Below are 16,872 nucleotides of genomic sequence, written 5' to 3' on the forward strand. Positions count from 1 at the left end.
CAATCATTCTAATCCTCGGACAGGTTTCCCAATGGATTCTCCCTGAATCAATCACGGGCTGGAATTTTTCCAACCCAGGGGGCAGATCTTTCAGGTTGGTGCTGGAACCTGAGGGAACGAAAGCCTCACATCGATGCCCCACGTGGCCCCTACTTCTTGCTGCTTTATCTAAAGGCAAGGGCACTGCGGGAACAGTGGGCCATATGGTTAAGCCAATTACCAAAGGCAGTTCATGACCAGACTATAATCTTGGTGGCACTGTGTGGGTCTCCCACATTCCCCATCCCACTGTATTCACATCCTGGCTAGAAGGAGACTGTAGCTGTTCATTTCACAAAAGGACAATCTATCTCCCTCTGTGTGTCTTATGGCTGAGAGTGAAACTCCACAAGAAGACCTCTGCCCTAGCTTTGATGTTGATGGTGGACCAGTGCTTTCTACACAACAGCTCCTGCTTGGGCCTTAGCTGTTTTCTGACAGGTCAGAGAAACACAAAAGCTACAGCAGGGCTGAGGCTATCCTGTCTGTGATGAAAGGTGTATAATCATTATATACTAATACTACTCTTGTTTGGAATTTGGATTTCCAACTAGAGACAGATGGGTAATAGTTACTACTGTGAAGAGATTTCTTTAAAAAAAAATCAAGGTCAGAGAGTCCCTCTGGAACAGTGACCCAAATCCAACATTTGTCAGAAAGCATGTGTCTCCCTTAGCACCATAGGGTGTCTGCAAAGGTGTTTATACTTCACAACAGGTAAGGGAAATATTTCAGTTCTGTAGCCTTGTTTTCAATTCAGAAGAAACTAGAATTGATACAGCTTTTTCAATTCAGTTCAGGAAAAAAAACAGGATCGAATTCAGAAGCAAGTTCAGTTTCTCTTTGAAAAGGAGTGTTCAGGGAACCAGTTACTTGAGCTGAAGGAATTATTTTGTGTAAGCTGCAAACCAGGAGTGTTTGGGTAGAAATTGGGAGGTTTAACAGAACTGAGAAAGCCTAGACTCTCTAGATTTATGAAAAGTTTATGTCAGCAGATTTGGAAAACAGTCTTCAAATTGCCTTCAGCATCCAAATAAATTATTCGGAGTAATTTAGGTTGCAGATTAAAGAATTGAAAACTTCATTTTGTTGTGAGCTTTTTAAGGTCATTCTAACTGCCTTCTACATTTAAATAATTTGTTTGTTTTTTTCTTCTTTTGTGTAATAAATTGCTGTTCTGCTGTTAAAGAAAATCTGCAGCCTCATGTGGATGTTTCTATTCATTCATGGGATTAGGGCATCACTGGCTGGTGCAGCACTTAACACCCAAACCTTTATGTCCAGAGAGTCATTCACATTGCTGTGGGTCAAGAGTCAGATGTAGGCTAGACTGGGTAAGGATGTCAGATTTTCCTCCCTCAAGGACATTCATCTTTAGGCTGATGAGTTGGGCCAATGGGCCTCTTTCCTCTATGATTCTTTGACTATCCTGCCTCTGAGCCAATTTTGGATCTTTCCCTTTGAATCTACAAGTTTGTTTTAATGACCATGTGGGACATGATCCAAAACTTTGTTAATATCCATACAGACTGTATGCTCACAGCCTTAGATCAATTAATTTAAGCATAGATTGATCCTGTACCTCCAGAATTTTCCAAGTAATTTTTCCATTACTGAAGTTAGACCTGTGCACAGTGATAGCAATATGTAGAATCACTGAAATAGAGTGAGAAGACTCCATAGATAGCACCTTCCAAACCCACAACCACTTCCATCTAGAAGGACAAGCACAGCAGATACATGGAACACCACCCCCTGTAAGTTCCCCTCCAAGCCACTCACCATCCCGACTTGGAAATATATCGCTGTGCCTTCATCAGTGATGATCCCAGATCATGGAACACCCTTCCCCTATCTAACAGCACTGTGAGGAAAGTGGAGGATGGGGCTGGGCAGCTGGTTCTTGGCAAATGCCATCAGCAAATCAGGGTACTGTGAAATAACTTTACAACAACTAGTGGGAAATCCTTGGGTCCGATATGAAATCTGAAACAAAGATGGGATGCTAAAGTAATTCTCAAAAAGCTGAATCAGTTGAGATACATGGTTTCGATCAGCAAAGGGACATGGGCCAAAGTCAGGTTTAAGGAATTAGGCCAAAGATCAACCATGATTTCATTAAATATGAAACAGGCTTGAGGAGCTGAATGGCCTATTCCTGTTCCTATGAAATTGAGGTCAACTCTAGACCTTTTGTTACCATGACAAGTGCCTGTTTCAAGGAATTAAATTTGTCTCAGTTACTGGCTGGCTTGATAAACATTTGATAAAACCATAATTCTCAATCTGGGTTGAGAATCAATAAATCACCATGAATCACAATAATCACATTCACCACATCATATGATGGCTGGTTTGAGAATTGGAAAATATATCTTGTTGGATTAGCACCAGGGGCTTCCCCAAAACTGGGCTGAGGTGCATTATTGGAACAACTTTTTATTCATACGTGAGATGTGGGCACCAATGGCTTGATCAACATTTGTTGCCCATCCTATTTGTATTTCAGGTGGTGGTGAGTTGACACCTTGATCCACTGCCGTCTGTGTGCTGTAGGTAGACTTATAATGGGAGTTCAGGATTCTGACCCAGCTACAGTAAAGGAATGGTGATATATTTCCAAGTGAAGATCGTGAGTGGTGTGGAGGGAAACTACCTGGGGTGGTGTTCCCATGTATCTGCTGCTCTTGTACTTCTAGGCAGTAGAAGGCATTGATTTGAAAGGTTCCTGTGTAAGGAATCTTAAAATATTGATGGTCATGGATTCCTGATATTGGAGATTTCATGGGTGTTCTGTTGGTTTGTCTATAGGTTTTGTTGTTGAAGGTGAAGTAGGTGGTAAGGCGTAGGTGCACTAGCTTGATGATACTGTCCTTGCTGATGAATATGGTGGTGTTTGGTGTATGTGTCTTTGGTTCTTCTAATAGTGTAGTCAGTAAGGTGAAGTAGGTGGTAAGGCGTAGGTGCACTAGCTTGATGATACTGTCCTTGCTGATGAATATGGTGGTGTTTGGTGTCTTTGGTTCTTCTAATAGTGTAGTCAGTGTTTCCTTGGCCAGGCTGATGTTGATGGATGTGAACAGGGCTGTTACGTCAAAGGAGACCATTATTTCACCCTTCGTGTGGAGGGAGCTTTACTCTGTATCGAACCCTGTGTTGTCCCTGTCCTGGGAGTGTTTGATGGGACTGTGTAGTGGGAGCTTTACTCTGTACCTAACCCTGTGTTGTCCCTGTCCTGGGAGTGTTTGAAGGGACTGTGTAGAGGAAGCTTTACTCTGTATCTAACCCCATGTTGTCCCAATCCTGGGAGCGTTTGATGGTGGAGAGAGTTTTACACTGTATCCAACTCCATCCTATCCCTGCTGGACAATGTCATGGACAGTGTTCACATACTCTTCAAGGTGAGTTCTTCTCGACCAATAATTATCCTTCATCCAGTGACATCAGTGAAACAGATATTTTAGTGAGTATTACATTGCTGGGAGCTTGTTGTGTTCAAACTGTCTGTTGTGTTTCTTATGCGATAGCTGTGACCCTGTTTTAACCATCTGATGTTGTCTCCAAGCACTTTATAACAATGAGGTGCTTTTCCAAGGCGCTATGGAAATGTAACTTCATTCTTTTCCACGGGCATAATCAACAGTGAATCCTGTGTCACATGGAATCACCAAAGGGAAAGGTGTCAGCACCTGAAAATCCAAGGGTCAGGGTGTTGGGGGGAGTGACTGCTCTGAACTACCTCCTCACTAACAAGAGGGAAAAGAAATATCACTGAGGGACAAACTCCACCCCATCACCCACTGGCCCCCCACCACCCTCCCACAACCCCTCATCGCAGCAACCCACCACAGACTAGGAGAACAACACAGGTTGTTCTTCCTCTGGACTGTTCCACACTGCTAAGGAAAATGTCAGAATGGTTACCTTTTAGTCCTTCATGTAGTGTTACAGATTGTACGACTTACCTGAGCAAATGGGGTCACAATCATGTCTTCCGTGTGGCTGAGTACAAAAACAGATGAACAGAATTAGAACATAATCTCCATCTATAACGCACAGTGTACGCTCACAATGAACAAAGACTCTCCGCTTGAGGAATATACTGAACATGGATTCAACAAATATTCAACAGCAGTTACAAATGTTTAACCTGCACCATGCTGGACTACAAGCTGCTGAAATCCCTGGTTGGCATCACCCAATTTCAATCTCTCTCTCAAAATCTCCAGCTTTGCTACACTGCAGCTCCAAGAGCTTCCCTAGGGCTTTTCAGTAAACATTCCTGAGGAAGGAATACCCTTCAGGTCACGGAGAGACAACAAACGCTCGCTCGACTGCCAATATGCTGAGGATCCATTCCTGGACAGTGTTACATGCCTACAGCTTGTAGCGTGGACTGGTCAAAGAGTTACTTAGGCTTTTTAAGTAATAAGGAGCAAAGTAAGATTAAGGAATTTGAAAGTTCCACCTGCTCCAGGTGAGAGATGGCAACATGGTAAATCGAAACAACAGAGTGGGGATTCCCTATAGGGGAGCTGGGGTAGACCACTTTCTCAACACTGGGGGGTGTTGACCGTCAAGTGAAATACTCTTTCTGTGTTGCAGACTACCTTTGAAAAGGCTTAAATGAACTGGAGATGCAACATAACAAAGTAATTGTTTTCAGAAAGTTAGTGGATCTCCAGTTTACACCATCTAGACACTATTTATCTCCTTTAACAAGACCCAGTGTCTCTCTAATCAATATATTAAGGAAGTGTCATTGGCATCAGGAGATAGAAGCTTAAAGGAGAAAGTGAGGATTGCAGATGCTGGAGATCAGAGCTGAAAATGTGTTGCTGGAAAAGCGCAGCAGGTCAGGCAGCATCCAAGGAACAGGAGAATCGACGTTTCGGGCATAAGCCCTTCTTCAGGAAAGAAAGCCCTTCTTCCTGAAGAAGGGCTCATGCCCGAAATGTCGATTCTCCTGCTCCTTGGATGCTGCCTGACCTGCTGCGCTTTTCCAGCAACACATTTTCAGCAGCGATAGAAGCTTAAAGGAAAGCACAAGTTAATTATTCTGAAACTACATTGGCAGTTTTCCTATTCACCTACTCACAGTTTGAAAATCCTACTGAAGGCTGCAGCAGTAAGGGACAGTGAGTAACAGAAGCAGGCTAGTAGGTTCAGGTTCCAAAGAGAAACAAAGTGATTGAGATATTACAGTGGATCCTACTGCAAAGAAAGTTATCTTGAAGACCATAACACTGTAGCAACTTACTCAGCAAATGAATGTCAATTGATACGAAAGCTATGTTTCGCTGTTGAGAAGTCTCAAACTATTTTTGAACCCACCTAAAAATCTGGTTCATCCAGAAGGGAAGCAATGGAAATTAAACACATATGTTAATGGCTGAATGATACAGAGAGGTTTTGCTATTTCTCAGTAAGTCTATCCGGCTGAAAGTAGTTTGCATCAAACTTAAAGCAGACCCAGGTATCCAGAGGTCAGATTAGACCCGAAACATTAACTCTGCTTCTCTCTCCTCAGAAGGTGCCAGGCCTGCTGAGCTTCCCCAGCACTTTCTGTTTCCATTTCAATCCAGCGATGTCCTACTGGCACGAGAGAGAGAGCGAGCGCGAAAGAGAGAGTGCAGCAGGTAATCTTCTGATGATGATTTTATTTGGGGAGTCGATATAGAATTTAAACAATGTCTGATAGGTAAAACAGAAAGAATGTTTAAGAATGGAAGTTAGGTTTTAGGTTCTTTAAATATATACGGTTAGAATTAAGCAGAATAGATCAGGAATGACTTCAGATCAACATGTTAAAAATGTTAATCTCATCCTGATAAATTGTGCTGGATCCTCTCGAAAAGGTGACAGTGCGTTCAGGGAAGAAACCGACCAGATAAAAAGCTGGACAGTTAGCTGGGCTGATCATTCAGACTTGTCTTGATGTCAGTTTTAACATAACTGAGTATCAGAATGAAAAAGAGTTACTTTTGAGGAAGTCTTAAGTGCAAGTAAAATATTAAAGAAATTAACAAAACAGTGTGCTGGAGAAACTCAGCAGGTCTGGTAGCATCTGAAGAGAGAAAATGGAGTTAATGTTTAAGAGTCCAGTGACCTTGTTCTGTCCTGAAGACAGATTGCCCCTTGTTTAAGATCTCATTTCGAACATTGGATAAATACGTGCCTGTATCTATCCGTTTTACTGGCACCAATGTTTCAGCAGCTAAGATACTTTTAATTACTTTTTTTATTTTCTTGGCTTCTCAAGCCAACAATCATTTATTATTCTTTCCCATTTATTTAATTCTAGTCAATTGTTTAATTTGTTACAAACTCTGCTTTTAGATTATAAACCCTGCTCCATTCAAATAGGCATCTGGAACACTGGCGTGGGAAACACCGTTAACAAGGTCTTGCTTCTGGATCACCCAAGGCTGGGAACCCGAGTGCACTTTTTTCTGAATTTAGGTTCTGTTAAAAAAAAAACAAAGAACCATGGATGCTGGTGATCAGAAACAAACACAGGGAATGTTGGAGAAACTCAGCAGGCCTGGCAGCATTTTCAGGATCACTGGACTCAAAACACAAACTCTGCTTCTCTCTGCACAGATGCTGCCAGACCTGCCGAGTTTCTCCAGCACTCTTTGCTTTTGTTTCAAATCTCCAACATCGGTGGTTCGTGATCCAGTATTTGTCACCAATCGTTAAATTGTTTCACAAGAAAAGGTGCTTAGAGTCATAGAGATGCACAGCATGGAAACAGACCCTTTGGTCCAATCCGTCCATGCCGACCAGATATCCCAACCCAATCTAGTTTCAACTGCCAGCACCCGGCCCATATCCCTCCAAACCCTTCCTATTCATATGCCCATCCAAATGCCTCTTAAATGTTGCAATTGTACCAGCCTCCACCACTTCCTCTGGCAGCTCATTCCATACATGTACCACTCTCTGTGTGAAAAAGTTGCCCCTTAGGTCTCTTTTATATTTTTCCCTCTTACCTTAAACCTATGCCCTCTAGTTCTGGACTCCCCCATCCCAAGGGAAAGACTTTGTCTATTTACCCTATCCATGCCACTCATAATTTTGTAAATCTCTAAGTTCACACCTCAGCTTCCAATGCTCCAGGGAAAACAGCCCCAGCCTGTTCAGCCTCTCCCTATAGCTCAAATCCTCCATCCCTGGCAACATCCTTGTAAATCTTTTCTGAAATCATTGGAAATCTGTAAAGGAGGACATCTGGTTGTCCATGGTATGCAGGGATATGGTGAGAAGGAAGGAAATTAGCACTAGGCAATAGAACTGGTGCAAACTCGATGGGCTGAATGGTCTCCATCTGTACCACAATATTTTGCAAATCCATGATAAAGAGACATAAGCACATGGAATGAAATCAATTTTTATTTGGGCTGCTTTGAGATGAAATATGTTTTGTTTAAAGAAATAAGGGGGTAGATGGAAGGGATGTGCGATTTGAAAATTAAAGTCTAATTTTAATTAGTTTTGTTCAAGGATTGTTTATATGTCTTTGAAAGTTTTATTCAGACAGAGGAGAGAAATTCTTTATCACAACGAAGAGCTAAATATGGGATTGGGGTTCATTAATTAATAAACTGGCTGGGTAGATATAAAAAGGGAACAATGGGGATGACACAGTGCAGTGCTAGTGTCCTTACCTCTGACCATAAGGTCTAGGTTCAAGTCCCCTTCTGATATAATGGCTATGGAGGTATGTCAAAATATGACCAAATAGATTCATTTAAAAAAAAAGGGAACAGGCTGGATTAGTATGTGGAAGGAGCTGTGAGACTGAGTAGTTAATAAACTTGATCCACAAAGAGAAGTCTTAGTTTCTGTTTCACTGACTTGCTTGGATTGCTTTAACTCTAACCTATATTTTCTCTCAGCCTGGCAAAATCTAGGGGTTTTTTTGTTTCAAAATCCTCCTTGGCTTGTGCACACCTGTGTAACCTTCTCCAATCCTACAGCCTTCTGAGATCTCTGCTCCTCCAACTCGAACTTCCTATGGATCCTTGTTTTATATTGTTCCACCACTGGCGGTTCATACCTTTGGTCGTCTGGGCTTTAATCTCTGGAGTTCCTTCTCACAACCTCTCCTCCTCTCAAACACTCTCTCCTCCTTTAAGGTGTTCCTTAAAACCTACCAGAATGACCAAGCACTTTGTCTTCGGCTCTACTATCCCTCTGTGTGTCTCAATGTTAAAGTTTGCCAGATAGCGCTCCTAAGATGTTAATATCATGTCAAAGGTACAATATACGGGCAACATGTTGAGGGTTGGAGCCATAGTGTCTAACTCTGGGGGGAAAGATGTTGGTTAAATATACTGAGCATGCCAGTCACTGTAACAAGAGACTAGCAGGGAAAGACTTTGAATAAAAATTCCTATGTTCCTAAAATTCTTGCAGAAAGGCAAGAGGTAGAGAGACATCATTGGTCCCTTTGAACCTGATCCTTGAGAGTTAGCTCTTACTCTCTGTCACATCCCAGTTGCACTTTGAATGATCCCTGATTTTAGTCGTAGAGTCATACAACATGGAAACAGACCCTTCGATCCAACCACACCTTACTGACCATAATCCCAAACTAAACTAATCCCACCTGCTCTTGGCCCATATCCCTCGAAATCGTTCCTATTCATGTACATATCCAAATGTCTTTTAAATGTTATAATTGTACCCACATCCACGACTTCTTTTGAAGATTTATTCCACACTCAAACCACTCTCTGTGTTTTTTAAAATCCTTCTCCTCTCAGCCTAAAAATATGCCACCTAGTTTTGAAATCCCCCAACCTGGGAAAAGGACACTTGTCATTCATCTACACCCCTCATTACTTTATAAATCTCCATAAGATCACATCTCAACCTCCTACGTTCCAATGAAAAAAGTTCCAGCCTATCCAGCCTCTCCTTTTAACTCAACTTCACCCCCATCCTTCCTATTTGTGAAAGCAATTTCACGAACAGGCTTGTGTGTAATAGTTATTACAAATCTGCTCATTGCTATTTTAAACTAATTATCTCTGCTCCTAATTTCCTGACTGATTAAAACTCTGGATTTTTCCTGCTTGCTCCATGTAAGGTTTCCTAACCCTTAGCAATGTTCTTCTCTTTAGTCATATCCTTTCCTCACTGCGAAGCCTCTCTCTCAGTTTCCAGCACTTTCAACATTTGGACAGAATTAGAGATGAAATTACTGTGCAATCACAAGATCAAAAGGCTACAGTTTCTTTAAAATTACAATCTGAAGCAGAAAGGACAAAGAAGGATTTGATTTCAAAGAATTTCTGTCATAAATGCTCCAATATTAGCAGCATTAACGAAGTTAGAGAGGATTCAGAGGGGCCAATTCAGATTCTGAAATTTGGTTTGACAGAAGGAATCAGAGGTACAGTGCAGAGCAACACACGTTCCCTCAAGATGTGTTTAGTTGTGTTCTCAATTAATTTTACCACATTTTCTCATGCATGTATTCTACATGTTCCCATATAGTTCTCAAATTGTATATATCTTTGTTTTTAAAGGCACAATTCAATTTTCCAAATCATAGAACCCCATGTGGCCCATCGAGTCCACACGAATCCTCTAAAAAGCATCCCACCCAGACCCAACTCCTACCCTATCGCTGGAACCCTGCATTTCCCATGGCTAATCCATTTAATCTGCACATCCCTGGACACTGGGCAATTTCCCATGGCCAATTCAAATAACCTGCACATCTTTGGACTGTAGGAGGAAACCGGAGCACCCGGAGGAAACCCATGCAGAGACAGGGAGAACTTGCAAATTCCATGCAGACAGTCGCCCGAGGCTGGAATCGAACCTGGGTCTCTGGCGCTATGAGGCAGCAGAACTTTCCAATGTGCCAATCCCAAATGTTTTTCCTTTGTGACCCTAGTTTTGAGGCTTGACAATTGTTGTGAGCCCTGTGATGGAGCTGTTATAGCGTGGACAGAGCTCAGTGGCCACCATTGCTGCCTTGGATTGAACAACTCCTAAGATTCAACTCATTAGCCCATTTGGGGATCCTCACCCCACCCCCCTTTTACTTTGGGGACCCCTGGTCTAATCTCAAATTCTAAGAGATACTGGCAAAAACAACATAAAGGGGATTCTGTAAATTTGAAATAAAAACGGGAAATGCTGGAAATACTCAGCAAGTCAGGCAGCTTCCGGGGGGAGATACAGAGTTTATGTGACAGGTCTGTGATCCTTAATCAGATAAACTGATGAGAAATTATCACCCTGAGGTGTTAATTCTATTTTTTCTCTCCCCAGATCTCCGAGCTGCCAAGCACTTCCAGCATTTTATATTTTTTTCAGGCTCTGATTGTTGTTCAGTTTACAATCCTAACGGAAACACAGCACCCTGAGGTGAGGGGGAACATGGTGCCAAATTGGTCCCTGGTTATTCTATTGCCTTGTCCATTCTCACTGAGGCTAATTGCAATGCCTTTACAGTGATTGGTTAAGAGAACAGCCTGGTCCCTACTGCTGAGTATGACACTGCAGTGCAGTCAGCCAATAAGATAGTCCCATTCTCTCACACACTGGGAGACAGTTCAGTCGTCTCAACAAATCCAGGCCAGGAGTAAATGTGACACAAGATGCAGTTCCTTCTAATCCTTGGCAAGACTGACAGCTGAATAACAAACCACCCAGAAACATCTCTGCACCATTAGGTTAATAAAGCATCAGAGGGCTCAGGCTTGTTCCATTTTCCAACAGGACAGAAACATTTCAACAATCCTCCTTGTCTTATTCTGCAAATAAAGATAATTCACGATGCTGGGTAATGGTGGAATGGATGTGGAGCTGGGGGAGAGAATTTGAGGGAGGGTGAAGGGTGTGTGACAGTGAAGGGTTGTGAGGGTAGGGCGTGTGAAAGGGTAGGACATGTGAGGGTGGGGTCTCTGCTGTGTTAAAGTGAGCAGACAGAAGCAGTTTGGTGATAAGAGTGATATCAAACCAGCCCGAATGAGTACTTTCTGACACCTTGGTGTGTGGAGCTGAGGGGAGCGTGAAAGGTCAGCCACCTCATTGGAATGAGGGACCTGAATGTTTCCCATTTTAAATCTGTGTGTATTTGAGCCCCAAGTCAATTAGCAGGAAAATTGGGCAAGCTATAAAGAAGGCCATTGACTCATCAGTCCAAGGCCAATTTCACCCCCACGTGTCCTATCAGCTTTGTCAAGGACTTTATACCAGGATTCCTGGGGTAGTCTGTGGGAACAGGCCATAATGATGTGGTGAGTATCTAACACTGGGAGACAGCTAGTCTCATTTCGAGACAGTCCATGTGACTACTGAGCGTACAGCATGAGACAGAATACGTAGAGGTACACCCAGACTGCTGGCTGAATGTTTCCTAATTAACATTTCACTGCTGAATAATTAGTTGGTTTAACATAGAATGTGTTGGGTATCTTGGGAGTATGGTGCTGGAAAAGCACAGCAAGTCATTCAGCATCCGAGGAGCAGGAGAATCGACGTTTCGGGCAAAAGCCCTTCATCAGCCATGTGCTGGGTGTCTGTCAGGTGCAAAGTATCTTGTGCCTATGTGTTTAACATGGACTATTGTGTGTCTGAAAAATGTGTTGCTGGAAAAGCGCAGCAGGTCAGGCAGCATCAAAGGAGCAGGAGAATCGACGTTTCGGGCATAAGCACTTCTCCAAGAAACCTGAAGAAGGGCTTATGCCCGAAACGTCGATTCTCCTGCTCCTTTGATGCTGCCTGACCTGCTGCGCTTTTCCAGCAACACATTTTTTAGCTCTGATCTCCAGCATCTGCAGTCCTCACTTTCTCCTATTGTGTGTCTAACATGAATGGTGTGTCCACCATGGATTACCATGCAGTGTGATGTGCCCAGTGTTACTTTAACCTCAGGGCACATTACCCCCACAGTGGGTCCCCACAGTAAAAGCCCTGCTCTGTTTTGCTCTTCCCACTCTTACCCTGGTCTCACACACCAATACTCTGGGCAGTTTTGCCTTGTGGTTAGTAGATTGTGATAAAGGTGAATAGACTGGCGTCCAAGTAACCGATCTCACTTACTTTCCCATCGTCGGGGCAAGGACTGGCTCGGAGAACCGTGAAGCTAGGGCAGGTCTTGGGTGAGCCTTGAGATAGCTACTCCTGGTAACCGGCCAAAGGAGGGGACAAAAACCATTTCAAGACAGTCAGTTTATTCCTCTCTCTCCCCCCATCAATCACACCATGTGTCCTTCCAATCAACTGAGGCTTCCACGAAATGCCTGGGGGTGGGGGTACCATGACGATGGAACAAAGGTATGAGTTGGAGTGTGGGGGCAACTGGAGACAGGAATTACAGAATCCCTACAGTGTGAAAACAGGCCCTTCGGCCCAACAAGTCCACACCAACCCTCCAAAGAGTATCCCCAGAGGGAAGTGAGGAAGTAGTGACAAAACCACCAGGAAGGCGTTCACCTAGAACTGGTGACCCGATCAGGGTCCCTGACTTTGACAGTCAGAGTCCAGTTTCTGCACCTTGCCTCCACCCATTGGGAACAGGCCTCACTGACTCCATCACCATTCAAACAGTGTAGTGTACTCCTCCTTGCTCGGGAAATGGATTTGAGCATTAACCAGAGAGAGAGGAATAAGAGTAAATGTCACTCACATGTCGCTGGCGATGGAGGAGTTCCGGGACACGTTCTTTGGGGAGAGGTCGTAGTCGCTGTCGGAACGGTACAGGAAGGATTCCCGGCGCTGGCTGTGGCTGAAGTTTGCTTGTAGCACCAGCCCCGAGCTGGGGCTGGTCTGAGGATCGAGCGGGCTGCGTCCAGGAGACAGGCCATTCTCAACGTCGAAACTGCACAGGAGAGAATGAGAGGGGAGTGAGTGTGGAGCAGCTACCTCGTTCTCAACGAGGTGGGCGGTGTCAGTGCCTGAAGGATCAATGGGAAGTTCAGTACACCATTTACACTGACTGCCTTTCACTCCCAATGTCTGTAACTAATACTAGCCCACAGACATGCAATATTTTAAAGTTCTCAGCCTTTCTTGTCCCTCCATGACCTAGCCTTCCTTATAACCTGCCCCAGTCCCACAATTCCTCATGCATTCCTCCAATTTGGTCTCCCATCATAGAATCATACAGCATGGAAACAGACCCTTCAGTCTGACCAGTGCATGGAGACCATACTTCCAAACTAAATTAGTCCCACCCGCCTGGTTTTCCATTTTTGGTGGCAGTGCTAAGGCCCAGAGCTCTGGAATTTCCTTCATAAATTTCAACCACCTTGCTTCCCTCTTTTCAGATACTTTTTAAAACCTTGCTTTAGCCAAGCATTTGGTAATCTGGTCCACACACCCTTAATGTGGCTCAGTATTCACTTTGAACAGCAACAATCCTACAACGCACCTCAGGATGTTTGATGACCTTAGGAGCACCATATCAATATGTATCATATTATAAATCTAAAGATTTTCCAAAAGTATTTGGCATAATACCCATTCTGAGTAATCCTCTCTGTACCTTCTCCAACTCTTTACCATTGTTCTTAAAATGTAGTTCCCATAAATTCCCATGGTATCCCGACTGATGAAGGGCTATTTCTGCGTTTATTAAGTGCCATTGACAGAACCAACATTTTGTTGCACATCCTGAATTGCCCCTTGATCTAAGTGGCTCACTAGGGCTATTTCAGAGTCAACCACATTGCTATGGATCTGGAGTTACATGTAGACGAGACCAGGTAAGGATGGCAGATTTCCCATCCTAAAGAGACATTAGTGAGCCAGTTGAGTTTTTACAAGAATCGATGATTGTTTTACAGTCACCGTCATTGAAATTCACTTTGAATTCCAGATTTATTTTAATTGAATTTAAAATCCACCAAATGTCATGGTGGGATTTGAACCCACACTCCCAAAGTGTTAACCTAGTGCCTCTGGATTACTAATCCTGTGACATTACCACAATACAAGTACCTTCCCTTAAAGGTGTTGAAAATGAGGCAATTCAGACTGTTCTGGGATGAAATAGGAGGGACATTTTCAAACAAATTTAAATGAAATTCTCAAGAACCCTCTCCCCTCACAAAAAGCCACAGCTGTTGGGTGTCACTGAAGTTTTTAAGACTGCGATCAAAGACTTTTGTTGGGCAGGGGAACAAGGAATATTGAAAAATGCACTTGATGTGTAGAAGATCCAGTATCTATACTCAAGGGGCTGGCTGGCAATGTCTTGTTCCTTGGAACAGGAGGAGGTTGGCTCAATGTGAATGTTGGGGAGTGAACAGGTATGTGTTCATAATACTCATTGATCAAACTATCCTCATTAACACTCTTCATTATTTCAAGTTAACTTTAATACCTCCACATGATCTTCAATTTATTGGCAAATACTTTGCAACTGTTAATTAATTTGATCCCAGCCACTGGAGCGTCTGGGCTTGTATACCCTTGAGTTTAAAAGGCTGAGAGGGGATCTGATTGAGACATATAAGATTATTAAAGGATTGGACACTCTGGAGGCAGGAAAAATGTTTCCGCTGATGGGTGAGTGTCGAACCAGAGGACGCAGTTTAAAAATACGGGGTAGACCATTTAGGACAGAGATGAGGAGAAACTTCTTCACCCAGAGAATGGTGGCTGTGTGGAATGCTCTGCCCCAGAGGGCAGTGGGGAATGCTCTGCCCCAGAGGGCAGTGGAGGCCCAGTCTCTGGATTCATTTAAGAAAGAGTTGGATAGAGCTCTCAAGGATTGTGGAATCAAGGGTTATGGAGATAAGGCAGGAACTGGATACTGATTAAGGATGATCAGCCATGATCATATCGAATGGTGGTGCAGGCTCGAAGGGCAGAATGGCCTACTCCTGCACCTATTGTCTATTGTCTCCATAAGTTGCCCCAATGTTAAATGGAATTCTCTGTACTTTAAGATTTATTCCTCCTTTCCATACTTGCTCAGCAATATAACGTTCACGATATTCCATACCACTGGCTTGGCCTCAGATCCAGGGAGCACTGCAAGTTCATGACCAGAATCTCTGCAATTCCCACCCTTAGCTCCTCTGTAAACTGTCTTAAAACACAAAGATGAATAAATCCCCAGAACCTGATCAAATGTATCTGAGAACTCTATGGGAAGCTATGGAAGTGATTGCTGGTCCTCTTGCTGAGATATTTATATCATCGATATTTGCAGGTGGGGTACCGGAAGACTTGAAGTTGGCAAACATGGTGCCATTATTTAAGAAAGGTGGTAAGAACAAGCCAGGGAACTATTGACCAGTGAGACTGATGTCAGTGGTGGGCAAGTTGTTGGAGGGAATCCTGAGGGACAGGATTTACACATATTTGGGAAGGCAAGGACTTATTAGGGATAGTCAACATTGCTTTGTGCATGGGAAATCCTGTCTCACAAACTTGATTGAGTTTTTTGAAGAAGTAACAAAGAGGATTGATGAGGGCAGAGTGGTGGATGTGATCTATATGGACTTCAGTTAGGTATTCAACAAGATTCCTCATGGTACACTGGTTAGCAAGATTAGATCACATGGAATACAGGGAGAACCAGCTATTTGCATACAGAACAAGCTCAAAGGTAGAAGATGAGGGTGGTGGTGGAGGGTTATGTTTCAGACTGGAGGCCTGTGACCAGTAGTGTGCCACTAGGATCGGTGCTGGTTCCACTGCTTTTCATCATTTATATAAATGATTTGGATGTGAACATGGTTAGTAAGTTTGCAGATGAGACCAAAATTGGAGATGTAGTGGACAGTGAGGAAGGCAGCACGGTGGCTCAGTGGTTAGCACTGTGGCCTCACAGCACCAGGGACCCAGGTTTGATTCTAGCCTCAGGTGACTGTCTGTGTGGAGTTTGCACCTTCTCCAGTGTCTGCGTGGGTTTCCTCCGGGTGCTCCAGTTTCCTCCCACAATCCAAAAGATGCGCAGGTTAGGCAAATTGACCATGCTAAGTTGCCTATAGTGTTCAGGGATGTGTAGGTTGGGGTAAAATATGGGGAATAGGTTTGGGTCTGATATTCTTCGGAGGGTTGGTGTGAACTTGTGGGGCCAAAGGGCCTGTTTCTATGCTGTAGGGATTCTATGGAAGGTTACCTTAGAGTACAACAGGATCTTGATCAGATGGGCCAATGGACTGGGGAGTGGCAGATGGGGTTTAATTTAGATAAATATGAGGTGCTGCACTTTGGAAAGGCATATCAGGGCAGGACTTATACACCTAATGGTAAGTTTCTGGGTAGCGTTGCTAAACAAAGAGACCTTGGAGTGCAGGTTCATAGGTCCTTGAAAGTAGAGTCGCATGTAGATAGGATAGTGAAGGTGGCGTTTGGTATGCTTGCTTAAATTGATCAGTGCAATGAGTACAGGGGTTGGGAGGTCATGTTGGGGCTGTACAGAACATTAGTGAGGCCAATTTTGGAATAGTAGTTTCCGCTATAGGAAGGATGTTGTGAAACTTGAAAGGGTTCAGAAAAGATTACAAGGACATAGCCAGGGTTGAAGGGTTTGAGCTATATGTAGAGGCTGGGGTTGTTTTCCCTGGAGCATTGCAGGCTGAGGGATGACCTTATAGAAGTTTATAAAATCATGAGGGGCATGGATAGGAATAAACAGACAAGGTCTTTTCCCCTGTGATGGTTGAGTCCAAAATTACAGTACGTAGATTTATGGTGAGAGGGAAAAGATTTAGAAGGGGCAACTTTTTCATGCAATGGGTGGTGCATGTATGGAATGAGCTGCCAGAGGAAGTGGCGGAGGCTGGTACAATTGCAACATTTAAAAGGCATCTGGATGGGTATCTGAATAGGAAGGGTTTGGAGGGATAT

At 43.6% G+C, this 16,872-nt stretch overlaps 1 protein-coding gene across 9 annotated transcripts in view; it reads right to left on the reverse strand.

Moving 5' to 3' along the window:
* LOC122565478 (cAMP-specific 3',5'-cyclic phosphodiesterase 4C-like) overlaps nucleotides 1-16,872 on the reverse strand; it is a 334,615-nt gene that overhangs the window by 51,971 nt on the left and 265,772 nt on the right. For 6 of the 9 annotated variants that reach the window (XM_043721488.1, XM_043721489.1, XM_043721490.1 and 3 more), the window contains 3 exons: nucleotides 12,695-12,886; nucleotides 12,109-12,189; nucleotides 4,005-4,041 (listed from right to left, as the gene is read on the reverse strand). In XM_043721488.1, coding sequence (XP_043577423.1) covers nucleotides 4,005-4,041; nucleotides 12,109-12,189; nucleotides 12,695-12,886 — 310 coding nt within the window. The remainder of the gene's footprint in view (nucleotides 1-4,004; nucleotides 4,042-12,108; nucleotides 12,190-12,694; nucleotides 12,887-16,872) is intronic. The other 3 variants (XM_043721491.1, XM_043721492.1, XM_043721493.1) reach the window with 1 other exon arrangement.

This window comes from Chiloscyllium plagiosum, chromosome 31, assembly GCF_004010195.1.
Source record: "Chiloscyllium plagiosum isolate BGI_BamShark_2017 chromosome 31, ASM401019v2, whole genome shotgun sequence".
In the NCBI taxonomy this organism is placed as follows: Eukaryota; Metazoa; Chordata; class Chondrichthyes; order Orectolobiformes; family Hemiscylliidae; genus Chiloscyllium; species Chiloscyllium plagiosum.